The sequence below is a fragment of the Plecotus auritus genome (assembly GCF_963455305.1).
Source record: "Plecotus auritus genome assembly, chromosome: 2".
NCBI classification, from domain to species: Eukaryota; Metazoa; Chordata; class Mammalia; order Chiroptera; family Vespertilionidae; genus Plecotus; species Plecotus auritus.
In genome coordinates this window covers 104,273,043-104,294,916 of record NC_137771.1, presented here as the reverse complement: position 1 = coordinate 104,294,916, position 21,874 = coordinate 104,273,043, and the positions used below count along the sequence as shown (strand labels likewise).

Sequence of the window (21,874 nt, the reverse complement as noted above, 5' to 3'; positions counted from 1 at the left end):
CCAGCACTCTGTGCGGGAGGGGTTCTTGCTCTCCGTATCCCAGGCGAACCGACAATGCAGAGAAGGTCAGCTGTATGAGGTGGAGCTGCCGGGGCCTGGTTGGTGCTCACCCATGAGACTGAAGCTTACCCCATGGTAAGTGCCGCCCATGGAGGGGAGCTCACACACACCTGACATGTCATCTCCTCCTCCCAACAATCTTCTGAGAAGATGATCCCCATGTAACAGATGGGGAAACTGAAGTACAAAGTTAGGTAACTGCCCCAAGAGTGGAAACTCAGAACGAATCCCAAATCTGATGCCACTCCCTTTCTTCCTTTTGCACCGAACCACGCCCATGCCATCACAGCATGGGTCCTTTCCGAGGCAGTCCTCAGGCCCGTGCAAGGAAAACAACAAAACCCGAAAGCTTTGGTTGCACCAAGTGGGTCTTGTTCTTTGAAGTAACTGAAAAATAACTGTCTTCTCTCACTTCCAGGACAAACAGTGATGGGACTAGGGGTGTGGAAGGAAGGTAGTGCTTGTTCACTGTGGTGGAAGCTTCTGGAAGAAAGGCTTGAAGCTTTCCTGATGGGCAAGTCGCAAACAGGAGAGGTTTCAAAGCTCTTCAATACCTGGGGGCATCCCTTCCACACGCATGTGGTTTATGTAAGAGCCATCACTTATACTTGTTATTCAGGAGGGAAAACGGAAACCAGGGAGTTCATGGCTCCCTGGCAGTTACAGACCCTGAGGCCCAACCAGGCTCTGTCCAAAGCTCCATGCATGTCTGTTTGCCTGAAGATGATGATGGCCCAAAGGCAGGACCGATGGTGACCAGTGGCAATCCTCTGGCCTCCTTCTTACTACTTGATGGTGCTGGAAACTAGGTTTATTTTTCCCCCCATTTTAACAATAACTGTGTGGTGCTTTGCCACTCCTCCTGAGGGTATTTGGATGGGCCACGGCACAGTAACCAGCATTGTAGCTCAGTCCAGCTGCACAACAGCTGGGGAGGTGGGTATCTTTGGCAGATGAGGAAACAGGAATTTAAACTCAGGCCCTGAAGTTCCAGATCAGGGTCCATAACGCACATCAGGGCTCTCCGTGGGGTCCGGGCAGCCCCTGGAGAACGTGAGCCTGCATTCTCAGCCCCACCCGAGCATGCTAAAGCGGGGCTGGGTGACTGCAGCCCGGGGCTCCTGGGAGAATCTCAGCCCCACACTTCACAGAAGCCGTCATCTCTTTAAGGATGGAAGCGCACAGGACAGGGAAGCACCTGGGATGGCGGAGAGCCCAGGCAGATTCGGGCTGTGCAGTCCAGGGCTCACTCCTGCACAGCCGGCACCTCTGGCTTCCGCCAGCCCTCACACGTGTGCATCTGTCACACGCTTCCCTGGGGTTCATGCCAGGTTCTCTTTTACTATGGGGTGTGTAATCCACTATCCATTGACTTGGGCTACCAAGGGCATTAGCTTGCCTGGCAAGGGCCCAGGTAAATCACAGCCAAACAAAACCAAAGCAGGCTTCTCAGGGGGAGGCAAAGGAGTTCTCAACCACTGACCAAGGCTCAGGAAGGGCAGAGCCTGGTGGGGCCTGGGCAGCCAGCTGGCAAATTGGTGTCCTGACTAGGTTTTACCTAGTTCCTGGGCTGGCTAGAGCTGGTGATGGCAGTTCTGTGAGTTTGGGCCTCATTACTGACCCTCTAGCCCCATCTTCTGATTCCTGAGCATGAGCCCTGTGCAGGGGAAGTGGAGACCTCGAGGTGGAGAGAGTAACTTTCATGTCCACACTTGAGAGCCTGACCCATGCAGGGCTGCATTCACCATGTCACCCCACATGGCCCCTCTGGCTGCATCTCCCCATTTCTCAGATGGGAAAGCAGAGCTTATGTATGAGAACTAACAACTGGCTAGAGCTTTGTAGTACTTTGCAAAATACCTTTGCACCTGTGGTCTCATTGTTTTATCCAAGAATTGCATGACATGGATAATTCAGATTTTAGCACCCCCAAATTACAGATGAAAAAACTGAGGCTCATAGAGGTTATGAGATTTATTCAAGGTCACTTGTCCACGGTTACTAACCTGAGTCTCTGACTCATGGTACAGCAAACCTTTTTCATGGACATGCTTTCTGATTGGTTAGACCATGGGAACATTTTTGTTTATGCCTTTACTGTACTTAACTTGTTTAGGTGCCAGGACTGGCCTCTGTCTAACACACCATGTAATACAAGACATCAATATTGAACCAGTACCGTTCTTATGGAAGGACAAAGTGCACTCACATTCCTTGGTGTTGGGGGGCGCCAGGAGGCAGGAATAGCAGACCATGCCGTAGATGTTCCTGGGTCTGTTTTCCAATATGTAGTAGCTACAGGGAGGGCAAATGAGACAAAGTAGACAGGTAAGCTGGGCACTACCACAAGCAAATGCTGACCACTTGGCATACCCACGACCAAAGCATGATCCGAATCAGGCCTGAGACAGATGCCTGGGAAGCAGGAGCCCTGCTGAGGCAGCAGCCCATTTTGATCACTGAGTTTCCTTGGAGGTTTTCAACTTGTCTTAAAACGAATTTCCCCCCAATATTGGGCCAGTTTGGGTCTTATAAAAATCTCCTCCCCTTTTTGGTTCCTTTCACCGATGAGTTTGTTAGTGTGCACATGTCATCACCATCTTCATCAACATCTTCCATCTAAACATCTGTGTGCCCAACGTGTGCATGCCCGCCACCATGTGCATGCACTGCCACCACGTGTATGCCCGCCACCATGTGCATGCTCTGGTTAGCGCTTTGGGTATCTTGCCAACCAGAGATTCAGGCACCTTTGGAGGAGGAGCACTCCTTCAGTGAATGCCCGTAGATGTGTCTCTGTCTGTGACACTGGGACCTCTCGGGGAACACTTGCTGACCACCAGTGAGCGGCACTGGCTGGCAACATGGCTGTAGCAATGTCCAGTGTGGTCACCACAGAGGGCTTTAGAGATAGCCTGAAGTACAGCCAGGTCATAACTGAAATTTATTTGCTTCCTCCTCAGGAAGCACTTGTCTGAAGACAGCCATATAAATTCATGCTGGGGTTGTGACATTTAAAGAAAAAGACAAAGCCTTCACAGTGATGTCTTTCGAGCTTCCTGATGTCAACACACCAGCCCCATGACCATGCTGGCTCTAAGAACACCCTGCCCAGAGCCTGCCGCCATGGGCTGCGGTTCTCTGCAGGCCACACCTCTTGGGCCTCCACCTCCTGGCCTCCCCTCCCAGCCTCACAACTCAGCCTCCTTTCCACCTGCAGGCAGGCTTTAGCACTTCTCGTGATGTATGCTTGTTTTCCATAAATATGCATTCAGCGATGATCATGGAGCCAGCTATTGCATTGTGAGAAATCAATTAATAAAGTGAGCTGGTGCCCATGTTCTCCCTTACTACAATTTCAAAAAATGAAAAATCCCTCTCCGCTGTTGAATACTTCCATGGTTGTTTTAAAATCTCTTTCATTGGCCATGCACACCTAGGCCCCGCTGATGGCAGTGGTAAGTGGTAGCATGGAGCAGGACTTCAGGGCGGGGAGGCGTGGGGGCCGGGGTGGGGCGGGGTGTCTTCGGACTCTAGCGGCTAGGAGCTGAACCATTATCAGTAACATTATGATCATAATTACCTGCCCTTCCTCAGAGCGTTTTAGCCCCAGATTCCTGTGTATCTAAAAACATTAATTAACCAATTTCAAAACATCCCTCAGAGAAGCCAGCACAGCCAGGTTCACAATTAAACCTCTGGAAAAAGCCTCTCTCAAATGCACACCTTGTCCCCTCCAGAAGCCATCTGTGCTGGGGAAGAAGGAAGCCATGGGTGCCTCCTGCGCACTGGCTCCAGGAGGGGCGTGTCTGCACCAGGAGGGGCGTGTCTGCACCAGGAGGGGCGTGGCCTAACCAGGGCGACGGTCTCTGGGCTTCAGGTCGGCCAGGCCAGTCCTCCCGCAGCTTTTTGACATACCGACCCAGAGTTGCCTCTGCAACCTGAGAAGGAATCTATCTGCCAAGAAGGCCTCCTCATGGTTAACGGGTCCAAATTCATAACAAGAGTCTGGCAGCCATTGCCGACAAAGGCCTCTCACATAGGCTGCCTTTCAGGGAAAAACTGCAGACTGAACCTTCAGTCTCCTCCCGTGCTCCTGCCTGTTGAGTCCATCCTGATGAAGGAGTTTCTGGTATTGTATTTCAACCAGTGGACTGAGACCTGCCCTGTCCATTTAAAATTACAGAGCTATGCCCTAACTGGTTTGGCTCAGTGGATAGAGCGTCGGCCTGTGGACTAAAGGGTCCCAGGTTCGATTCCGGTCAAGGGCATGTACCTTGGTTGAGGGCACATCCCCAGTGGGGGGTGTGCAGGAGGCAGCTGATTGATGTTTCTCTCTCATCAGTGTTTCTAACTCTCCCTCTCCCTTCCTTTCTGTAAAAAATCATAAAATATATATAAAAAAAATAAAAAATAAATAAAATTACAGAGCTATAACCTTATTTGCATCTTTACTAACCAATCAGAGCTGCTACATAAAACCCATCAGAATACGTGAAGCTGACCAATTATCACTGTGCTATTTGGACCAGACTGTGCAAATTTGGATTCCTCATTTGCATAAAAATGGACCAATCAGGGACAATGATGGGGACTTTATGAAAACTGGCCTCCTCTTTATCTCAGTGGAGCACAAATTTGGTTTTCACTAGGGGCTGCTTCTCTGGGCTTTGCAAACTGTTTACCAGAATAAAGTTTCTCCTTTTACCACACCCTAGATTGGGGACTACTGTTGGCATTAGATTGGTGGCAGGGAACCAATCTACTATTAGTTGCTCCTCCTTTCACTTCCACCTCTAGTGCATTCTTCTCCTCCAGATTGTGAATGCCTCTCTTCCTGGCCTGGGAGTCCCTCAGGGCCAGCCTTCTTCATGCCTACATTCCTAGTACCTTGCGCTAGGTGATGAGGAGGGAAGGTGTTAGGCAAGTATTGATTGGAAGAGAAGTGAATGAGACCAAGTTTTTCTCTATAGAATTTCAAAGTGCTAAGACTGACAGAAGTCCAAGGGCGTTTTGTACACTTTTCCTCATTTTCAAAAGCAGAACCACAGATAAGCCCATCCTGGTTAATAGCCTGGTGCTGAGCTCCATTTTGGATGAAGATCCACAGCCACCTGGGTGAATGTAGGACACCTGGTCTTAGAACTGGGCACCCAGTGGATCCCAGGGGACACTACGCTCTGTGCACACTAGGGGCAACTCCACCTGGGATCAGTCAGCTGTCTTTGCTGGGCACACAGGCACCTCCTTGGGTGGGCCGACGGCTCCCATCCTGAGTGGTCCTCTCTCTCTGACTCCCAGACACCCCGATGGCTGCCACTACACCTCCTGTCCTGGCTGTGTGTCTGCACCAAGCTGTGTAATGTATTCAACAGCTTAGTTGAAGAAACAATATGGAAGGGCTATAATATTTTTAAAAAATGTTGGCTCCAGGAGGTTATTATAAAATCATGAGTGTTAAATATGTCACACATTTCCTAGCATATATTGCACAGAACATTTTTAAAAGTTGGGTTTTTCTCTTTAAGACTAACCTCAACTCCTTGTGTTTAGTTTACCCCCACATCTCTCATTCCCAGCCAGAGAGGAGTGGAGACTCATTGTTTAGCTTCTATGAACTTGAAGCTGGGTGCTCATTTAGGGAGCTGTGCCCAGCTAGAGTATCAGGCCCCTTTGTCTTTCTGTGAAGGTCTAATTTCCTACTCTTTGATCTCTATTTAGACTTTTCCCTGGACCTTTTTTTTTTTTTCTTTCTGCTTTTCTTTAAGGGTTGATTAAGGTGGGTAACCCAAGACAAGACTCAGTTTAAATGTGGCTCTAGAACAGCCATGGGCAAAATACGGCCCGCGGGCCGGATCCGGCTGTTCTATCCAGTTCTCTTGCTCTCCCCTCCGCTCCTTTACTTTGAATTTATATTAGTTCACACAAACACTCCATCCATGCTTTTGTTCCGGCCCTCCGGTCCAGTTTAAGAACCCATTGTGGCCCTCGAGTCAAAAAGTTTGCCCACCCCTGCGAGTCTAGAATCTTCTATGTGTGTAGATTTTCTCCAAAGGTTCCCTTTTCTTAGAGCTCCTTAGCTTGTAATGCATGCCACTGAGCTCTTTGATGCTCCCTTTGCCCTCTACAATGTTGGTATGTAGAAGCAACTACTGTGTCCTTTGTCCCTGTTTTCCAAACATCCTAGAATGCCTTATTTGCAGGGAATGGACGTGGTGTGGAAGCTAGCCAGCAGGAGTTTCTCCAATGGGTAACTTGATGCCTTGGGGGAGGTTATGGAATTTCACCTCTTCTCTCTTCCTTTTCTCAGGTTTTATTCCCTGGTCCTCCCACACAAGTCTTTCTCAACAGGAAAGCCCCATGTACTGCTCATTGTTCAGCCAGTGTCTTGGCCACATACTGATATACAGCAAAGATGGCAAAGAATGAGAAGATGGTGCTTGCCAAACCACAAAGGGGGAGCAGGCCAAGGCAACCTGCGGTGTCAGGAAGACAAATAGGAGGCAGTCTGCATCCGCAGCCTGGGGACCACGGGGACTTGGGAATGAAAACAGCCTTTCATGGAGCTGATGGCGCCAACTTGCCAAACTCCCTTTGTGACATAGCCTGAGAGCTTCATTTTGTCTCAAAACCTAGGGCATGTAATAGGAGGAGGGAGGCCTTTGGGATCCCACCCTGATAAAGCATTGTGCTTATTAGAGCCAGGATGAGGAAGTTAGGCCTTGAGATAAAGTAGGGGCCCTCTGTTTCTGTGGCCTTGGGGTAGGGAGTGATTTATTTGAGGTCATATCACAGCACAGCCAAAATGGAAACTGACTATATTTTCACTTCCGTGGAGTAATGAGAGGTGCACTGAGGCGTGTCTGTTGCACAATCTCCTTCACACTCAGCCAGTGCTCCCCTCACCTTGTCCTGGTGCCGGAGACAAAGTGTGGAGGAAGCAGGTCACTGTTCTCATGGAGCACGGAGGGAGTCACTCAAGATTTCAGGCTGGGAAGATCCTTGTAAACAGATGCTGGCCTCCCTGCTAATTCCACAGAGGGCTGTCCGACCTTTGAAGCCTTCCAAAGGCAGGGAGCTCACAACCATTCCCCTGTCAAACTGCTTTCTGGTAAATGTATTGGTACCGAACCAATTGTCTTCATTGCCACAGAGCAGCCTTTCTAGTGACCGAGCCAGCACCTGCCCATGGGACAGGTCATTTACTGCACTGGTCCCAGGACTTGTCCCTTCTACAGGAAAGTCTCTGTGGGTCTAAGTAAGAATGAAACAGACTGCTCAGAGTGCATACTCACTACCCCTTTTAGAGCATCGGAATAAAGTCTGGCTGAGTCTCACAGACGTTATGGGTCTGAACCACAGAGGGTCAGACAGCAATGCTCCGGGGTCAGGCTCCATCTTGTATCCATTTCTCTTCCTCATCTATGGAGCTGCCTTATGGGGAAGCCTATTTGGACCAGTTACTCCCACACCACTAATGGGTAGGTGACTTCCAGATGTGGCCTGAGCTGTTTATTTACCTATGTGTTAGATACATTGTTCTGCATATAACAACAACCTCAAATTCCACACATACCTCCTCCATCTTTCCTCCAACTCCCCACCAAAATTCTTCTTCCTCCTGTAGTCCACATCTTACCAAATGGCCTCACTGTCCACACAGCTGGCTGAGACAGACACCTGAGAATCCTCTTCAAAATCTCCTTCCTCAAATCCCACATGCACACGGTCTGCAACTCCTGTCTCTGCTGTCTTCCAACAAGCTCTTGAATTTTTCCTCTCCTTCCAACTTCCAATGCTTTCGCCTTGCCCTGATCCTCACAACTTCCCACCTCATCCCTGTTCCCCAGGCTTCCATCTCTTCTTGCTCAACAGTTTTTATCTTCACTGCTGCCAAGGGGGTCATCCTAAGGTTGATTATGCCCTACACCAGCTTATACGTCTGCATCAGCATCGAGCTAAATATGCGAGCCCTCAGCATCATTTTCCAGAGTCTAGTTTCTCCATACCCACCTGTGTGCCTTCCACTTGGCTCAGGGACGCAGCTCCATGTCCTATCAGACGACTCACCCTCTGGGCTTTGGCTGAGCACCTGCACTTCTCAACTCTGTTCCACCCATCCCAGCATCACCCTGAGAAGTCTTCTAAGACCCAAACTGACCCCAATCACAGAAATGGCCCTTCCTGGACTTCTTGAGCACTGTGTGCCTCCCACACTGTGATCACAGGTTTTCTTGTCTTTCTCCTCCACTGGAAAGAGAAGCACAACGTCTTTCCTCTTTGTCTCACTAGTATCTACCTGGTGGACTCTTAATTTAAAGGTTTACTAAAATAAATGCTAGGTTGTCAATGTCAGGTCAGATTCTCACACTGACAGGCTCTCAAAATAAGTTGAGGTTTTGCAAAAAAGGTTATTTTCTTTCCAAGGCTGAGCATGGCAAGGGGAGCATGCTTTCCTTGGCACGTCTATAGTTAATCCATGAAACTCTGCATTTCTTTCATGAATTATGTACCCGCAGCAATTAAAAGCAATCAAGAGAAAAGTCCCGGGAACTATAAGTTACCAGAGACTGATTCTAGCCATCTAAAGTCAAGGTCCTTCTGATCTCTCTCCTTCAAGCCCAGTGTCTGCAGGCCCTCCACAGACGTGTGACCCACTGGGTGGGATGGATCGACTGCTTCTTCATCTTCTTTTTTTTAAAAAATATATTTTTATTGATTTCAGAGAGGAAGGGAGAGGGAGAGAGAGATAGAAACATCAATGATGAGAGAGAATCATGGATCAGCTGCCTCCTTCACACCCCCTACTGAGGATTGAGCCAGCAACCCGGGCATGTGCCCTTGACCAGAATTGAACCCGGGACCTTTCAGTTCTCAGGCCGACACTCTATCCACTGAGTCAAACCAGCAAGAGCTCGACTACTTCTTCTAACACTTCTCTCTGGTGGAGCCCCCACAACACAATGATCACAGCAACTAAACTAAAGAAAACCCAGTGAAAGGACTTTTATTTTATCAATAGAGGCCCGGTGCACAAATTTGTGCACCAGTGGGGTCCCTCAGCCTGGCCTGTGGGATTGGGCCCAAACTGGCTCTCCGACATCCCCTGAGGGGTCCTGGATTGTGAGAGGGTGCAGGCCAGGCTAAGGGACCCCACGGGTACACGATCGGGGCTGGGGAGGGATGCGGGAGGTTGGCCAGCTGGAGAGGGACCACGGGAGGGCTCCAGGGTGTGTCGCCCGTCCCACTCAGTCCCGATTGGCCGGACCCCAGTAGCAAGCGAACCTACCAGTTGGAGCATCTGCTTCCTGGTGGTCAGTGCATGTCATAGCAAGCAGTTGAGCAGCCTTAGCTTATCATTAGCATATTATGCTTTGATTGGTTGAACGGACAACTGGACGACCGGACTCTTAGCATATTAGGCTTTTATTATATAGGACTAGACGCCCGATGCACAAAATTCATGCAAGGGGCTTGGACCCCCCACCGCTGAGGTGGCCGCCTCTGCCTCGGCTCCCACCACTGTGGCTTCATCTGGAAGGTTGTCCGGAAGGACGTCTGGTCTAATTAGTATATTACGCTTTTATTATTATAGATATTTTCTAAGAGAATAGATTAACATCTTCTTTGGGTATAGCTACCTGTTTCTGTGTTTTGGTTTTTTTTCCTGAAAAGGTTCTGGAATAAGGTTCTCATGATTTCTTTATTCATTTGAAAAATATGTTTGAATCAACCTCTGTGTCAGGGACATTGACGTGGTTGTCCCTGTGGGGTTTCGATAGGCAGGTATGTAACTCAGAAGTAGGTCTGAACTGATGACAGAAAACTAGGGAGACTGGAGGTGGGGGGTGGGCAAATCACCAGCAGAGAGATGGTGGTGGAAGCCATGGAAATGGATGCTTCTCAGTAACAAATTTGAATTAGGGTTAATTTCTGCGAGTTTAAAATATCTCCTCATTTTAAACAGTTATTCTCTTTCAGTCTATTCCTAAATTGGTGTGACTTTCTGCCTTTTTTGTACTTCCTATTTCTTAGACTAATGGCCAGTGTTCTCATTTGAATGTATTCTTATTTTCTTCCTCCTCTCAATTCAGCACAGTGAGATGACAGGTAAACAAGCAGTTTGTGAAGTACAGTGTACTATTCAGAATGCTGCTGCCTCCATGACCAACACCATGGCCTGCACCCTCGCCAGCTCCATCACCCCCCCACCAGCTCCATCACCCTTCAGCCTCACCACTCTTAGTTTCCAGGCAGCCCATGCAAGCATTATGCTGTGTGGCCACCAGAGGGAGGCAGCAGCAACTGCAGAGGCTTGTGTTTACTGGGCGTCTAGGCTGCACCTCCCTCATCTAAAGGAGAACTTGCTAATGTGTCCTGCCCACGTGAAGGAAGATTTTTTTTAAAAAATATATTTTATTGATACTTTACAGAGAGGAAGGGAGAGGGATAGAGAGCTAGAAACATCGATGAGAGAGAAACATCGATCAGCTGCCTCCTGCACAGCTCCCACTGGGGATGTGCCCGCAACCAAGGTACATGCCCTTGACCGGAATCGAACCCGGGACCCTTCAGTCCGCAGGCCGAGGCTCTATCCACTGAGCCAAACCGGTTTCGGCGTGAAGGAAGATTTTTATCCTTCTTTCAGGATAACTGCATTTGCACTTTGCTTTTTCTGGTGAAGACTTTTGATACATAACAGAATTGTGGTGGAATTATATGCACATTACACTCAAATATTCCTCTCAGTGGCTTTTATCTTTAGTTGTCCTCAGAATACTAAAAGTAATACTCTTGTATGGAATCTTAGTGTTTTTTTTCCAAAGCATCCCACATGTGTTATCTCATTGTAAGTAATCAGCAAATTTGTTTGATTTGAGTAGTCGGAAGATCTGACTGATTTTGGCTTAAAGAACACAGAAACTGAGCCTGGGCCAGCTGCCTGCTCGGGAAAGGGGCAGGACTCACCAACCTAGGTGCCATGGGTCCTTATTCCAGATATGTGCCCTCCTCTCTGCATGCCGCCCCTTGTAGAATGGGGCAGACAGCAGGAGTGATGCTGCACTGCAGCCTGAGGTGCTCATGTTCTCAGAGGGCCTCCCAGAGACATGCAGGGGTTTCTGAGAGCGTGTCCTGGGGTGCGGTTTGGAGCGCCCATATGCTTACCCAGGGAGACAAGGCCCACACTCAGCGTCATTCTCCATGTCCCCCGGCATCAGCACAGTGGCCCTGAAGAAGCCCTCGCAGTCTTTGTGGCGCCTGCATATCTGGTAGCCTCCTTTGGAAAACTTCTCTGCTGGGCAGGGAATGCAGCCATAATCCTCATCTTTGGTGCCATAGCCACAGGACTGGCCAAGGAAGAGGACAGAGGACACAGGTGAGTACAGGGTCACACCTGCCAGTACCAAAGCTGCAGTCTTTGGGCACACCACATGCATGGGCACACAAGGCCCATCAGGCACAGGGGTGCACCGGGTGCATTGGGCACTGATGTATTAGGGACCACATGCAGAGCAACAGAAAGTATGGTGACAATACCCCATGAAGGCCCCGGGGGCTGTGGTCTGGCAGCCAGGCAGGGAGCCTTACCAGGTATGGCTCCTCCCCCGGCCCACACTGGGGACACTCATGGCACAACCCTGTGGTCTGGTTGTAGTACTCGTTCTCGCCGCAGTTGCTGTATTCTGCTCTGGCTGAGCACATCAGAGACATCTGCCACAAGAAAGGGGTCATTTGGTTTTCATGCCTCCTTGAAGACACACAGTTACTCAGTTACTCAGGGTCCGTGCCTAGACAGCCCCAAGGCCGGGTGAGGAAGGGCTGGTGGTGGGAGCCCGCTCAGTCTGTTAGTGCTCATTCAGTGCCCCATTTCCAGGAACTTAGCTGATAAACTGGGCAGGCCACTCTGCTTCCACAGTCTGGCCTCACTCCTGCCTCCCCCTGTCCCACACCCATCCCACCTTGGGGGCCTGATCCAAACTCTCTTCCCCCATGAAACCTTTCTTCCATTCTTTCCAAAGTCAAGAATGAGGCAGCTCCTGGCCCAAGCCTCTAGCGTAGCAGGTTTCTCAGTCACATGGTACCTCTTTTCATCCCCTGAGGGCTCCTGGTAAAGGCTCGGATCTTTCTCAGTTGTATGGCCCACAGATGTGGCTTGTCACACAGGCATGTGTATATCACAATGTAAATAAGCATTTAAGGACATTTCTATCCATGAAATCCTATAAAGAAAGCCACCAACCAGGGAAGTCTAGTTTAAACCCTGGGCACTGTTCAGTGTGTTGCAGGAGTTACCTTTTTGCATCCTCAGAAGAACTCAGTGAAGAAGATGCTATTGTTGTTCCCATTTTACAGCCATGTAAACTGAGGCTTAAGAGGTCAAGGAACCTGCCCGAGGAAGTGTGGCTGGTGAAGGACACAGCTTGGAACGGGCTCCCACTGGAATCTCTGCCAAGGCTGTGCAGTGCAGGCAGGTGTCCTGACCCACTTACCACCAGGACAGGGAGCCAGGGCATCTGTCTGTAGTCTCCCACGTGGGCCATCCTCTCCCACAGGTTCACCTGAAAGATATACTTCATCAGCATCAGTGCCTGCAGGGTCTGAGGCTGCTCCAGTTGCCTTCATTGTATCCCACTGGGTCAGAGGGACCTCCCAAAACCAGAGTGAGGAACGGATAGGCCCCAAAGATAAGGCAGATTTAAGCTGAGTGTCAGGCCCTTGGACTGACTCCACCACTGTCCTCCCAGCTTCACCCCATTCCGGGAAAGAGCTCCAGAAAGGTGGGACCGGAGCACACTGCACGCCACGGCTGAAGCGGCACTGACCAGTGTTCACCTGCTGGAGAGTCTGAAGACCCTGGTGAGCATGCTCCAGGCTAGGGCTGATCCCCTGGCTGCAGGGGAGACCCTGAGACAGTCTCAGGGATCAGACAGCCCTCCCCACCCGACTTCCTGCTCTCCCAGCCCCTCGTAAGGTTCGTCCCTCTCTCTGTGAAGAATGGGTCATCTGTCAAACTGAGAGAATTATCAGTCCAACCACTTAACTCTACAGTTGAGGCAACTGAAGCCCAGGAGGCTAGTGACTTGCCTAAGGTCACCCGCTAATGGACAGAGGAAGCCAGCTCATTCTCAGATGCTTCTCCCAAGTACTAAACTGATGCACTGCTTTGAAGGAGGAGGTGTTATTTTTCACTTTCAGAATGGGAGACCTGTGTTTCCAACTCAAAGCACTTGTATCCAGGAGCCCACTATACAAAGGGAGACACTGTGCTCATGTGAGCACCTACATTCCCCAGTTGCCACATGCTGGGTCACTGTTTCTTGCTTTGACAGAGGGGATGAATTAGTGACAAAACAGCTGAGTTATGTGAGGAACCTTCAGAATCACCCACCGCCTCAGACCATGTGTCATCCTATGGATCCCCTGGTTCTCAGTGAGCCATTTGGTCATGGAAACCCATAATCCCCAAATACCACCCCCAAATGACTATACAGGAACACAAAGCAGAAAATGATAAATGGGAAATACATTTTTTTTTTTTTTTAGGAGAAAACACCTGAACTCTGTCTTTACAATACAATATCCTAAAGGCATTAGGGAGGAAAGCAGCCAAAAGATTATTTATTGGAAATAGGAAGTTAAGTTTGAGAAAGGAGGAGGGCATGTCAAACTGGTTTGCATTCCATATGGGTTATTAGCTCTTTAGCAGCAGAATCCGGAGAAGCAGAGGATGTGGAGGAAGGGAGCCCTCATGCATTGCTGGTGGGATGCAGAATGGGTGCCACCACTGTGGAAAACAGTGTGGAGGGAGGTTCATAAAAAAATTAAAAATGGAACTGCCTTTTGACCCAGCAATTCCACTTCTGGGAATATAGTCTAAGAAACCCAAAACATTAATTTGAAAGAATATATACATCCCCATGTTCACTGCAGCGTTATTTACAACTAGAGGCCTGTTGCATGAAGATTCGTGCAATAGGCCTTCCTTCCCCTGGCTGCTGGCACCAGTTTTCCTCCGGCACCTGGGATCCAGGCCTTTGCTCTGGCCGCAGTGGAGAAGCCAAGCCTCTTCAGTCTTTAGTCTTCAGTCTTCGTTCTGCGCCTGCATATGCAAATTAACCCACCATCTTTGTTGGGTTAATTTGCATAATTGCTCCTGATTGGCTGGTGGGTGTCATGGAGGTATGGTCAATTTACATATTTCTCTTTTATTAATGTAGATAGCCAAGATCTGGAAGCAGCCCAAATGCTCATCAATAGGCAAGTTGATAAAGAAGCTGTGGAACATGTACGCAGTGGAATATTATTCAGCCATCTTATACTAATTATAGACAAATATGTAAATTGACTGTACCACCATGACACCCACAGCCAATCAGGAGTGAGTATGCAAATTAACCCAACAAAGACGGCGGGCCTGTGGGCAGCATGCTCACACGCAGGCGCCGAGCGGCTGGGGACGGGGCAGGACGCTGGCGTTGTTGCCCGGGCAATGAGGTCCAATGGTTTCCCCACTGTATCTGCCTCCCAGGGCTCGCCTGCACCGGTGGCTCCTACACGTAGTTTCAACCACTGAGGAGCGGTCAGACCCCAGGGCCACTATCTCTGCCGAGAACCAGGAGGCCGCTGCCCCAAGGCCCAGGTGAGAGCATGGCTCTGCCTCCTGCTTTTCAGACCCACCAGGACACAGGAGCAGAGCCCGGCCTTCATGGTCTCTCTGGAAGTAGCCTCCCGTGGTAGGTGAGTGGGCTGGTGGTCATGCCTCGGGCTCCGCGCCTTCCAGCGGGGAAGAAGCAGCTCAGCTCCTCCTCCTCTCCCCAATCCCCTCCCTTTCTAACCAGGAGCCTCACTGGGAACTTAACTTTCTTTGTTAAACAAGGGAATTCTGGACAACGATTGTCTGACCTCTGCAAACCCAGAGGGAGAACATATCCGGGGCCGGGGTGCCCCTGCCGGCCCGGGACTGGGCAGCGACTGTGCACAAGCACACACCTTTTTTCCTGTGAAAGATGAACAGCTGCTCAGAGAACTCTGTGGAACAGCAGGGATCCACTGAGCAGTTCCCAGGCATCCGGAGACCAGTCTGCCTGTGAAGAGGTTACTGGAGAAGGGTGTCTCTCTGCCGCAGGTGCTCCTGGCCAACCCCTCTGACACCCCCAACGGTGAGGTTTCCCACAGAAACTGAAACGCAGGATGAGACCTGCATTTCCTCACCATTGAGCTCTCTGAGAAACTAAGAAAGAGGCTTACAAAGCTGTGACTGTGACTGCTTCACGCAAACCCACACCAACTGCCTCCCCAGCCAGCACCTGGTGCCTGCTATCACCCACGGGTCTTCCATGTTCCATTCACTCAAACCTATGACAGCACACCTCCATTGCTGCGAGCTTAGGGGACCGTGATGGAAGAAGGCACCATGACTGCTCCAGGGATGCAACAGTGGGATGACTCATGGTGCAGAAGACTGGCCACATTCCCAATGCCCGGATCTGGTTATTGTGTGAGATCAAGGCTCCAACTCCCCAGGCCCTGCCTTCCCCATAAGCTACACACAGCTCCAATGGGCACTGCACTGCTGGGCAGCATGGAGCAGATGCATGAAACCTCCTAGCCCAGGAACGAGCCAGTCTCAGGCAGCTGGTCATGAACTGGCCACTGCAGGGATGGCCCTGCTGGCTGTCCCCGCACTCAATTGCCTGCTGAGGTCCTGACCCTACAGTTTGGTTCACTCTTCTTCCTTCCCAGCCCCCTCTAGAGACCCAAACTTGTATATATATAATCATCTGAAGAAAGAATGATTCAAAAATTTCAAAATTTAGCAAAATATAGTAAAAAATATAAACCCACAGATCTAAGAAGCTCAGTGAATAGCAAGCACAGGACATTAAGAAAGCTACATCAAGACACATAAAAATCAATGCTCAACACCAATGATAAAAAGTAAAATCTTTTAAGTAGTCAGAAGAAAAGAGACACACTATACACAGGAATAAACATAAGGATTACAAAAGATTTCTCATCAGAAACAGTGTAAGGGAGAAGATAGTAGAACAACATCATTAAAGTACTCACAAGGGGGGAAAATCCTCTCAATTTATAATTCTAGACTGAGTGAAAATATTTTTAAAATAGTTTAAAATAGTTAAAATATGTTTTTATATATAAAAGATTGAATTTTTTTAATCACTAGCAGATTTGTAGTGTAAGAAATGTTAAAAGAAGTCCTGCAAGCAGAAATAAAATTTTGCCAGATACAAATAATGATCTATGCCAAGAAATGGAAAACACCAAAGACAGTATATGCATAGGAAAAAATATAATAGAAGTTTCTTATTACTTAAATATATTTAAAGATAATTAACTATTTAAACAAATAATAATGTAATGTCAGTTTTATAACATCTGTGAAAGTAAAATACACGACAACAATAGCACAAAGATTGACCGGGAAAAATGAAATTTTGTTACGGTGACGTTTCTATACAAGATGTGAAGTGGTAAAATATCCACTTGAAGATAGACCGTGACAAGTTAAAATCCTATATAATAAAGAGCTAATATGCAAATAGTCATCACACCTTCATGCCATCATGCCATAACGGCTCAGACACTCAACACTGGGGAGAGAGGAATGGGGACCAGATAGGCTGCGGACCGGGAGAGGAACAAGCCACCCACTCCAGGGTCCCGGATGCCAGCAGCTGTGCCTGCCCTTCTGGCCCAGGAGAGGGACAGCTGCCTGCCCCGCAGTCCTGGGTGCCAGCTGCTGCACCTGTGCCTGCAGCCCAGGAGAGGGACAAGCCACATGCCCTGTGGTCCTGGGTGCCTGCGGCTGCAGCCTGGGCAAAGCCACCTGCCCACAGTCCCCTGTGGCTGTGGCCAGCCTGAGTGAAGCTGGCCCAGATCCTGGGTGCCTATAGCTGGCCAGAGGGAGGGAAGCCTGGGTCCCAGGTGCGGGGCAAGGCAGAGGCAGTTAGGGGCAATCAGGCCAGCAGGGGAGCACTTAGGGGATATCAGGCTGGTAGGGGAGCAGTTAGGAGCGATCAGGCAGTTAGGCAGAGGTGGTTAGGGGTGATCAGGCAGGCAGAGGCAGTTAGGGGCGATCAGGCAGGCAGGCCAGTGAGCAGTTAGGAGCCAGTAGTCCCAGATTGCGAGAGGGATGTCAGACTGCCAGTTTCAGCCCAATCCCACTGACATTGGGCCAAAACCAGCAGCCCGACATATCCCGAAGGATGTAGCAGTGCTTGAAGTGGCAGGCAGCTGGGGAGGAGCCTGAGCCGAGGCTGGGCGCCACTCCTGCTCATCCCAGTCACACTGCTCCTGCTGCCACCACAGCAGCTGCACTCACCAGCTGTGAGCCCCCCTTCTGGCTGAACAGCACTCCCACTGTGGGAGCGCACTGACCACCAGGGGGCAGCTCCTGTGTTGAGTGTCTGCCTCTTGGTGATCAGTGCATGTCATAGTGACTGGTAGGCTTCTCTCTCTATATATACACACACTAGAGGCCTGGTGCACGAAATTTGTGCATGGGTGTGGGGGGGTAGGTGTCCCTCAGCCCGGCCTGCACCCTCTCCAATCTGGGACCCCTTGGGGGATGTCCGACTGCCTGTGGGATCGGGCCTAAACCGGCAGTCGGACATCCCTCTCACAATCCGGGACTGCTGGCTCCTAACCACTCACCTGCCTGCCTGCCTGATTGCCCCTAACCGTTTCTGCCTGCCAGCCTGGTAGCCCCCTAACCACTCCCCTGACAGCTTGATTGATGCCTAACTGCTCCCCTGCTGGCCCAATCACCCCCAACTGCCCTCCCCTGTCAGCCTGTTCACCCCCAACTGCCCTCCCCTGCAGGCCTGGTTGCCCCTAACTGCCCTCCCATGCCAGCCTGATTGCCCACAACTGCCCTCCCCTGCCGGCCATCTTGTGGTGGCCATCTTGTGATGACATGAGGGCTGCCATTTTGTGGTAGCCATTTTGTGGCAACCATCTTGTGACGACGTCACGCAAATGTCACCTAAGCTTTTATTATATAGGATAATATTGAATGTAAAAAAATAGATTTTATTTTAATAAGTGATAGTGTTGAACAAATTATTAAAGACTCTAAAAGCCCCATAAAAAAAAAATCCAGAGAGGCAATAAAGAGCAAGGAAAATGAATATTTTGGATATTTCTATTCACATTTTATCTTTTTTTAAAAAGATATTTTTATTGATTTCAAAGAGGAACGGAGAGGGAGAGAGAGATATAAACATCAATGACGAGAGAGAATCATTGATCGGTTGCCTTCTGCACGCCCCCTACTGGGGGTTGAGCCCACAACCTGGGCATGCACCCTTGACCAGAATAGAACCTGGGACCCTTCAGTCCGCAGGCCGAAGCTCTATCCACTGAGCAAACTGACTAGGGCCACATTTTATCTTTTTATTTGACTCTACTTTTCCTGTCAGTTTTTATTTTTCTATATATTAACGATTGGTGACAGCAATTGTTTCTGAAGTACTATTAGACAGCCATGGCTTAACAATATTCCCTAAACACCAAATTATTATTATTGTTGTCAGCCTCAGTCTGGGCTTTATACTAGTAAAATACAAATTTCATTACTAAGTAGGTGCACATGTATTCATGCATTGAGCTTCACCCCCTCACATAGTGGGACTATTTTAAGGTGCCGACTCACTGTTCTGTAGTGAGTCCAGAGACAAGAAGAATAGCTGGGTTTGGGGGTGACAGGGCAAGCTGAAAGTATTGCTTTCCAAACATTTCTGAGCTGATGAGAGCAGAGAAATGAGACAAGGAGATGAGGGAGAAGTTGGCACAGTGGCCTCTTGACAGAAAGTAAGAATCTTTTATTTCTTCTTATTATTTAATACAGTTTAGAAAATAACTCATTCACCTGTTGCTAAGAGCAGAGGACAGAGCAGTGACCTGTGGGAACTCAGGGCCACTTTTAGTTCCCAGACAGAACATGCCTGCCACAACATTTCATGTTTATATATTTACATGAGTTCTAAAAAATTTGCATTTTGTCATTTAAATCAATGCATTTTAGTTAAAATAACTTTCCCATTTTACCCTGAAAATGCTTTCCATCAATTTTGATGAGGCAATAAATAAAGGACTTTTTGAAGCTTCACCAGGCTCCTCACTTCTGGTATCTCAGTCACACCACCTCTGCTCAACAGCACAACCAAAACAACAGCATCATACACAAGTACTAAGACCTTCTACTAGAACCCCAACATGTCAGCAAAATACACCATTGATCTGATAGTGCAGATACCCTGGCAGCAAAGGAAGTTGAAGGAAATAAACGATTTATTGGCACTGGAATTAATAGATGCTAAAGTAGCTACAAAGCTGTGGCAAGCAATGAAGCAAGAAGGATCTAGAAATGATCACTATTACTATTTGCTCCTGAGGGGCCCTCAGAGGGCTTGCTGCTCTCTGAGAATCGTCACCCTGGGTGGATTGAGAGGCCTCCCACATGCGTGGCGGAGGCCGGGCAAGGGGCTTCCTGAGATTGCTGTCTGAAAGGAAGGTGAGGTGAGGGCAGGTGGAGGGCACACAACTCTTCAATGTCTCATCTCCCATCCCACCCCCACAACATGCTCTACTCTCCATGCCTCTCTGCAGTCTTGAGCCTGGGGAGAAGAGGTAAGGGAGGCAGCTGTGTGTGGCCTTTGCACTCCAGGCTCTCAGGCAGCCTAGAGCTTTAGGCAGATGCTAGAGATGAAGGTGGTTGACTCATTTCTGTGCCATCGAACAGCATGGTCGCACCACCTGAGTCAGAGCTACGACAGAAGCAGCAGTGAGGTCTGCTATGCACACTGCAACATGTAATGTGCCACAACCCATGGCCCACATGTGCAAGGCACATCCCAGTGGGAAATGGCTCACAATGACTAAAGCGGAGCTCTCAGTCTGCACATCTGCTCAGAACCAATGATTTATTCTTGTTAATGGCACACATTTTATATTCTTATTGCTAAGACTATACTTTTAAAGAACAATCAGCTTATGATGGTATAATTAAATCACAATAAAATTCACGCATTTCCAGTGTACAGGTCGGTGACTGTGGTGATATACGCACCACAGAACTAGCACCCAGTTTCACACAGAACATCCGTGTCCTTCTGCAGTCTTCTCATTCCCCTATGCCCACACCCTGCCTGCCAAGCCACTTCTAACCACCAGGCATTAGTTCTGCTTGTTCCAGCTCTCACATGAACATGAATACCCGTGGCCAATCCATGCTGGGAGAACCAGCAGTTTCTCTGTATTGCATGTGGTTGATACACCACAATGTTTATCCATTCACCCGTTCAATTTCTATTTGCTAAACTTAGATTTTAAAAAAAAATTGTTTTTATTGTTTCCTGGACTTTGAGCACTTCTGACCTCACATTTGACATGGGGACTAGACTATCAGACAGGTTCCAGAGGGAGCTGCTCCCGGGCCTTCATCCAGGGCAGTCTGTGGACACTCTCAGGAGAGGACCTAGGGGTGCAGCCACCTTTATCTGCGTCTAGTCATCAGAGCAATTCAGGAGTCAGCAGCCTGGATGCAGCTGCCAAACTGTTTCCATTGAGCTGTTCTCTTCGAAAGGCGAAAGGCATCCTTTCCAAACCCCTCCCTGGCTTCCCTGCTGGTGGTTACCATGGAGATGATACTAGAATCCCAAATTCTGAGGATTCACAAATAAAACCTGCACCCCAGCCCCACACCAACAGTGAGTATGGTTAAAAGAGGAGGTTCAAAGAGTAAGAAAAACAAGAGCATTTGCCCAGAGCTAACTCCAGTGATGCTCTTCAAAAATTCACTTCAAAATGATTGTTAGTGTATTGAAAACAACAGCTGTTCATCATGGTTAATAATCATCCTCAACAAAATTATTCTGTCCTGAGATGTTTTATGCTGACGGAATGGGCTCAGAGGAGAAGGCACACTGTGCATGCTTGTGGCCCTCACTGTCGAGGACTCTGTGGTCCTGGGGCCTGTGCCCTGCTCCCAGCCTGGGGGTGAATGTGTGTTCAGGGCTAGGGGGTAGATATGGATTTATCAGGATAGCTGGCAAAACTCTGCTACAAAGAGAGGCCTCTCCACTCAGAAGTTTCCTTACAGCTGAGGAGCACAGGTTGTGTGTCCCTTATCTGATGAGAACCTGGGAGTCCCTGAGAGAAATGTCATTGGATTTCTTCAGGCAACTGTGTTTGAGGAGTGTAGCCCTCCGGTGTTGGCTGCAGATGGTTGTCCTCTCAGCCTATGGAGAGTATTTATGGAGGGTATACCAAGGGCCTGGCCCTGTTCATGCACACATTATTATTATTTTTAATTGATTTCAGAGAGGAGGGGAAAGGGAGAGAGATAGAGACATCAATGATGAATCATTGATTGGCTGCCTCCTTCATGCCTCCTACTGGGGATAGAGCCCGAAACCCAGGCATGTGGTATCGAACCGTGACCTACTGGTTCATAGGTTGACGCTCAACCGAGGAGCCACACGGGCTGGGCCATGCACACATTCTTGTGTTTAGAAGGTAGGTAAATGATGGCTTGGAGAAGCTGAATGACTTGCCTGAGGCCACACAGAGAGAGGTGGCACAGACCCAGATCTACTCCACCTTCTACCATTCTACTTAACCTCAGGAGCAAGGGTCTCAAGAGTGACAGAGAAAGGCTGGAGACTGCTGGGAGTGGAGAGAGTGAGAGGGTCAATTCAGCAAAGAGGCCAGGTCAGTGCAATGTGGACTTGGTTTCATCTAACTTCTGCAGAGCTGTGAGAATTGGACAGTTCTTTACAAGGCAAGA

At 49.0% G+C, this 21,874-nt stretch overlaps 1 protein-coding gene across 1 annotated transcript in view; it reads right to left on the bottom strand.

The window, feature by feature from the left end:
• EDAR (ectodysplasin A receptor) overlaps positions 1–12,602 on the bottom strand; it is a gene marked incomplete at both ends in the record, with an annotated part of 30,769 nt that extends 18,167 nt beyond the window's left edge. Inside the window, 4 exons of the mRNA XM_080657016.1 lie at positions 2,270–2,355; positions 11,227–11,408; positions 11,650–11,772; positions 12,552–12,602. Of these exons, the coding sequence (XP_080513142.1) occupies positions 2,270–2,355; positions 11,227–11,408; positions 11,650–11,772; positions 12,552–12,602 (442 nt within the window). The remainder of the gene's footprint in view (positions 1–2,269; positions 2,356–11,226; positions 11,409–11,649; positions 11,773–12,551) is intronic.
• Between the last annotated feature and the right edge of the window lie 9,272 nt (positions 12,603–21,874).